Here is a 6,293-nt window from a genome sequence, read left to right as displayed (position 1 = left end):
CAGCTGAAGGTCGGCCTGGTCCACGTAGCATCTCATTATAGACACAAATGGAGACCAGGGTGGGAGACTGGGAAGTCTATCAAAGCTGCCCACTCCCAGGTATTACCACATCCCATCCTCCTCTGGACCAGCTCCTTTCCATGGCCTTACTATGATCCTACAGCATCTTAGCCTGGGGTAGAATCTACACTACACAAAACACTTTTGAAGTATACCGATCCAGTCACATTTAATAAAATTTCAATGATGTTGAATTATCTTTTGAACCCCCAAACATTTCCAAGTCCCCAGAAGAAAGGCCTCATATTCATCATTAACAGTTATCACACATACGCAGTTAAGTGCCTATTCTACCCTCCTCCTGCCTGAGTATTGAAAACCCCGCCTTGTATACATTTTAAAACTTATCCACTGGGGCCGGATATGTCCCCAAACCTAACCGGAGCTAGGGGCTAGTACCAGGTCTTCCTTCACAATGTTGGGACTGTAGTTGGGTTTGACCGCTTCGGCAAGTTCTCGGGCATACATCTCAAGTCGGCCCGTCATCTGAAATCGAAACACATAGGCTTGGGAAGATTTTAAAACAAAACAAAACAAAACAAAACAAAACAAAACAAAACAAAAAAACAAAAAAACAAAACCCAAAAACCTATTCGCTGCCACTTCTGGCCACTAGGGGGCAGCCACAGGACAGAAATGCATCCACCATGCTGATTGACAGGGCTATTTGAGACAAAGAATGGCTGTGTGATGACCTCAACACTAATTCCAGTGACGTTCCAGAGTTCGTGATGTTTACACAGTCCATCCCAGTTGACCTTCACCTCTCAGTCTAGGAGATGTGGTCTGGCTTAGGGCAGGATGGAGAAGAGGAGTGTATACCAGCTAGGAGCAGAGATTTGGAATCGGAACTCTCCCTGCTCCGTGTAGCATCTTGTTATAGACACAGATGGAGACCCGGGGTGGAAAGCTGGGAGCTCTACCCAAGCTGCCCAACCCCAGATAGGCTCTCCCTCACACCCTCTCCTGTGCCAGCCCCTCCCAGCAGCCTGGAAATGAGCTCACACGCATCACCACGGGAAAGGCTTTTGGTCTGAGAAAGGGTCTAATGAGAAACCACACTGCTTGTTGCTCCGGGATATGCATGGCAAAAGAGTCTGCTGAGTTCTTGGCTCTAAGTTCTGAGAGGGAATCCTAATTTAACCCCATTGGCCCAAGAAAATGACAGGGAAATCAGGAGATCTCACGAGCAGAGTCTTGTTTATCCAATAAGAATATGGGCCTCTGGAAAATGATCAAGAACTCTCACTCAGAGGCTGGAGAGATGGCTCAGCGGTAAGAGCACTGATTCCTCTTCTAAAGGTCCCAGCAACCACATGGTGGCTCACAACCATCTGTAATGAGATCTGATGCCCTCTTCTGGAGTGTCTGAAGACAGCTACAGTGTACTTACATATAATAAATAAATATGTCTTTAAAAAAACTTAAAAAACAAAACAAAACAATTTCACACTCAGATGAAGTCAGGGACTAGAGTTTAGAGTCCACACCAGGGCTTTTCCAGTGACTTAGAACATATGCTTTCTTTGCAGTCAGGAGCCCTTCCAGGGGGCCTTGGCTACCACTGTCCCATCTCAGCGTGGCAGGCACCTGCACTCCTAGACTGCTGACCCCACAGGCAGATTTTGAAACTGTGTCCTAAGTCCTAGGAACAGAAGATGCTTGCACCAAAGGAACTGAGGAGGGTGGAATGGGAGCCAGGCAAAGCTCCAGTTTTCCCACGTGACCCGATTCCCACTATTGTTTCAATGCCTAGACGGCAGAGCCTGGTGGCAGGCTGAGCCAGACATGCACATTTATCTTGTGACAAGTGCAAATGCCTGGAAAGGGGAAAAAAAAAATCAGATCACAGAAGCCAACAAGCTGTATTCTCTAGACAAATGAAATTGAGATTAATTTGGACAAAGGCACCTAGAATCTAAATCCAATGAAGGGAGAATTTATTGAGACCTTCTGCTTTCGCATCATGCCACCCAGTGCTTCCTCCCCACAGCCAGCAGAGTCTTAGCCCTCTACTCAGCTGCGGAGTGGGGGAGTTGGTGCCTTTCCCCAACTGCCTGTTGGAGCAAACCTGTCCACTGAAGTTCCCGAAGCTGCAGACTGGGTGGAGACCGAGAAGCAGGGTACCAGGGCAACGGAAGGGGACACGAGTACCCACCTTGAAAGTCCAGAAATCATTGATCTGCTGGCAGAGATTGAGGTTGAGCTCCGTGACCAGCAGCCCATCCTGATTACGGGAGAGGCCGGGGGTCCGGCTGCCATCAGGAGCTGCCACGTAGCTTGAACCATAAAAGTAGCCGAGGTCATGGTGAGCTTTAAGGGGCAAAGGGAAGGAGCCATGAGGGTGGGCTCTGAAGAAGGGCAGGCAGGTACATGGCAGGATACCCAGGGGAAAGCGTTCAGGGCCACCCCCATATCTGCCTCCTTCCTGTCCCCTTCCCTCGGGCCTAAAGGTCCTAGGGAGGGAGGCAGAGCTTTGTTTTCACATCTCTCACTCTCCCCTGATCCTGAGAACATGTCTAGATATCACACTTGATGTGGGCTAGTCCTTCTCTTTCAGCAGAAGCTGCCCAAACCCAAGGAAAATCTCTGTCTCTAGGAATCGTCTATGTGTCCTGCTTCATGTGGTGGGTCTGACTGCCTGGTGAACTGGTTGGTCCATCCTTCTTTTCCTGGAGCGGACAGACTTAATGGTCTTCTGCATGCCTGAGCCCTTGACCAGCCACAAAGTGCTAAAGGCCACCACAGCTGAGTGAGGTGCCCCCTCTAAGGCAGGCCCAGAACCTCCTTTCCCACATCTGTCTGTCATCAGGATGTATATGGGATTGGGAGTTCTGCAAGTGTGGGGTGCCATCTGAGACTTCAGATGGTGGGATCTGTTCACCCTTCTGTTTCTCTCTGAGGGGGACCCACCCAGCCAGGAACATCCCTGTGTGCAGAGCAGCTCTTCCCTCTCATGTTCTTGGTTAGAGAGGTGGGGCCTCAGGGTGGAGGACCTCTAGAGGAGGTGTGTTAGTTAGCTGCTGCCTTCAGATCACAACCACCTGAGGACCTATGACAATCTGTGCTGACTCTGGGGCCATCATCAGTATGGCTGGATAGGTGGGGAAAGAAGAAAGATGAGGGCCCATGTGTGAGTCCCTCTGCCCCTTCTAGAGAGCTCACAGAGGGGTTCCCCAAATCTTCATATAGTTTCACATAGTTCTGGAGTGGCAGAGAGGTCAGTCTGTTCTCATAGGATGCCCATTTGGGGAACAAGGTGGCTACCCATGAAGGATCCACACCCTAGCCACAGCCTCCCACGGTACATGCAAGGACACAGAGGAGAGTCAGTGCTCCCTTCCTTGGTGCCCAAGGAGAGCGGACAGGCTGTGGAGCAGACCCTGCCCAGAGGAGGTACGTGGAACGGGGAATGATGGGTCCCACCAACAGGAAAGTTCATGGACATACCTTTCTTTCCATCTCCAGAAGTAAACTCATTGGGGTAGTGTTCCTGTGGATTAAATGCAACGCTGAGATGAACCTCTAGGTGGCAGCACCAGGACAGTCATTCCAGATCACTCAGCCAGACCAAGAGCAGCCAGAAGCCCAAACAGAAAACAGAGAAGACAGAAGAGAGGTTGGGGGTGGGGGGTGGGGGTGGTGTCTGCACTCAGTGGGCAGTCAGCAAGGGTTTGTTCAATGGTCAGCAGGCCAGTGATGGGCTTAGGAAGCCAGCAAGGGATGTGACAGGCAAGGCAAGACCTGGGTTTTGTATTTGGGTTTATAATCCTGGAACAGGGAGACACTAGGTACCCACAATTCTCAGTGCTGGACAGTTTATGTGAGGTCACCCTGCCCGTGGAAATAATACCTCTCCTTGAATAAGAGAGCAGAGAGGAGAGGAAGAGAAGAAAATAAAGGGAGAGGAGGGGGAGAGGCAAGGGGAGAGGAAGGGAAAGCGGAGGAGAGGAGGGGAGAGGAGAGAAAAGGCAAGAGGAGAGGCCAAATGCCAGAAGAAAACGACCAGACCAAGCCATTCTCTCTCGGGACTGTACAATTTGTGGCATGTATGCAGAAGGAGCAAGAAGGCAGGTGACGTGTCCCCTCAGAGGCCAGCAGCCAGCAGCCCCTTTCCTTAGGCAGTACCTCAGACACATACCTGACCCACACGGTTGAGAGCGCAGGTGAAGCAGTGATTGGCAATGGCTGCGTTTCTGGCTTCGATCGGCCACAAGGACTCACTGTGAGGGGGTAAGAATGAAGCAGGCTGTAGACTTGTCGGCCACTGTGCACGTGCTCAGCGCTAAGATGCAGCCAGGCTGCGAGCAGAACTGGGCATGGTACCAATCTAGCACTTAGGAAGCTGAGGAAGAGCTCTCTGAGTTAGAAACCAGTCCAGGGGGCTGGAGAGATGGCTCAGCGGGTAAGAGCACTGCCTGCTCTTCTGAAGGTCCTGAGTTCAAATCCAGCAACCACATGGTGGCTCCCAATCACCTGTAATGAGATCTGACACACCAGAAGAGGGTGGGACCGGAGTGAACAGAGGTCCTAAAATTCAGTTCCCAACAAACGCATGAAAGCTCACAACCATCTGTACAGCTACAGTATACTCATATACATAAAATAAATAAATAAATATTAAAAAAGAAAAAAAGAAAGAAACTGGCCCAGGTTACAACAGGAGTCCTCCTGGGCTAGCTAGGATAGAAAACAAAAGGTTGACAAGCTGACCGGCTTATCCACACCTTGCTTAGTCAGTAGCAGCTTCCTAAGGAAAGCCAGCAAAAGGTAGAATCCATGTGGCCATAGGCTGCTGAGGGTCAGATAGCCCTGTATCAGACCTTCATCCCTGGTGTCTCTCTCTCTCTCTCTCTCCATCAGTTTCATGAGCAGCTGGATGCTCATGAAGAAGCAGCTCCACATGGCTGTAGTTTTCTAACTGTCGTGGGACTGAAGGCTGGTAAGCATCAGAGTGGAGCTAAGGGTTTAGGGAGCTAGCACATGGCCCGTGGGGGATGGGCTTGGAGATCGTGATGTGACACAACCTGGGGGTTTGCTTAACACTGCAAGAAAGAAAGAAAGAAAGAAAGAAAGAAAGAAAGAAAGAAAGAAAGAAAGAAAGAAAGAAAGAAAGAAAGAAAGAAAGAAAGTGCCAGGCAGTGGTGGCACATGCCTTTAATCCCAGAACTTGGGAGGCAGAGGCAGGTGGATTTCTGAGTTCGAGGCCAGCCTGGTCTACAGAGTGAGCTCCAGGACAGCCAGAGCTACACAGAGAAACCCTGTCTCGCAAAAACCAAACAACAACAAAAAGAAACTTCAACCACTTATACAAATAATCATATATTGGTTTAAGAATATTTCCAAGACTCCCCACCAGCCTAATAAACTAGGTGCTATAATTTTTCCATCCCCTATGACTATCTTGCCCAGAGCACCCCCCCCCCCGCCGCACCCCCAAGTCACAGAGTTCTGACCACACATAGCGGGGACGTATCTCACATTTTCCCATTGCTCATAGATTTTTATCACCATGCTACATTAACTTCATAATGACTCATTTTACTGTCACTAAAACCATAGAAGAAATAGGTTGAGATTTATTTAACCCTGACGTTTCTGTGGCTGCCAGCTTCTGCGTTGTGAATACCGTTACGCCACCGCAAACATCTCACACGCAACCCTGTGACATCTATGACATCATTTCCTTGGACTCCAATTCTAGAAGCGTCATTAACCGTTTATCCAATGAAGCACACTGCTGTCTCAGAGACAACTGCAGCATTTCATGCTCAGAACACCCCTGAAAGCTGGAAGACCGAGCAACTCTTGGCTAAGGGAGGAAAAGACAGTCACTTTCAATAAGGCTGCCGTGGGCATCAGAAGTTGCAGGCATATGACACTGGGTTGCTTCTGTTTGCTTAATTGCAACTAAGAAAAGCTGAAGATAGCAGGCTGAGAAGATCCTTTGCCTACATAACATGAGGTAGCTCTCTGGGTTTGCCCTGAAGCCAGTTCATACCCATATGCCCGGGAAGTAAACTCCAGGTTCTTCTAGGGAAGCCTGAGGAGAAGATGGAGTTCCCTAAATAGATTCTAAATTTTGTAAATTACATCTTATCTATCTAATCTATCTATAATCTATCACCTATCACCCATCTGTCATCTATCATCTATCTATCCATCATCTATCTATCCATCATCTATCTATCTATCTATCTATCTATCTATCTATCTATCTATCTATCTATCTA

The 6,293-nt window shown here is 48.9% G+C and overlaps 1 protein-coding gene across 1 annotated transcript in view; it reads right to left on the bottom strand.

Annotated features, from left to right (window-relative positions):
* Positions 1-202: 202 nt before the first annotated feature.
* Positions 203-6,293, bottom strand: part of Upb1 (beta-ureidopropionase 1) — a 34,229-nt gene continuing 28,138 nt past the window's right edge. The window contains exons 7-10 of the mRNA XM_021173741.1: positions 4,202-4,283; positions 3,511-3,553; positions 2,219-2,373; positions 203-546 (exon numbers count right to left, since the gene is read on the bottom strand). Coding sequence (XP_021029400.1) covers positions 436-546; positions 2,219-2,373; positions 3,511-3,553; positions 4,202-4,283 — 391 coding nt within the window. The 3' untranslated portion in view covers positions 203-435. The remainder of the gene's footprint in view (positions 547-2,218; positions 2,374-3,510; positions 3,554-4,201; positions 4,284-6,293) is intronic.

Source organism: Mus caroli, chromosome 10 (genome assembly GCF_900094665.2).
Source record: "Mus caroli chromosome 10, CAROLI_EIJ_v1.1, whole genome shotgun sequence".
NCBI lineage: Eukaryota > Metazoa > Chordata > Mammalia > Rodentia > Muridae > Mus > Mus caroli.
The sequence above is the reverse complement of the archived record's forward strand: the minus strand, read 5'-3'. Positions and strand labels throughout refer to the sequence as shown.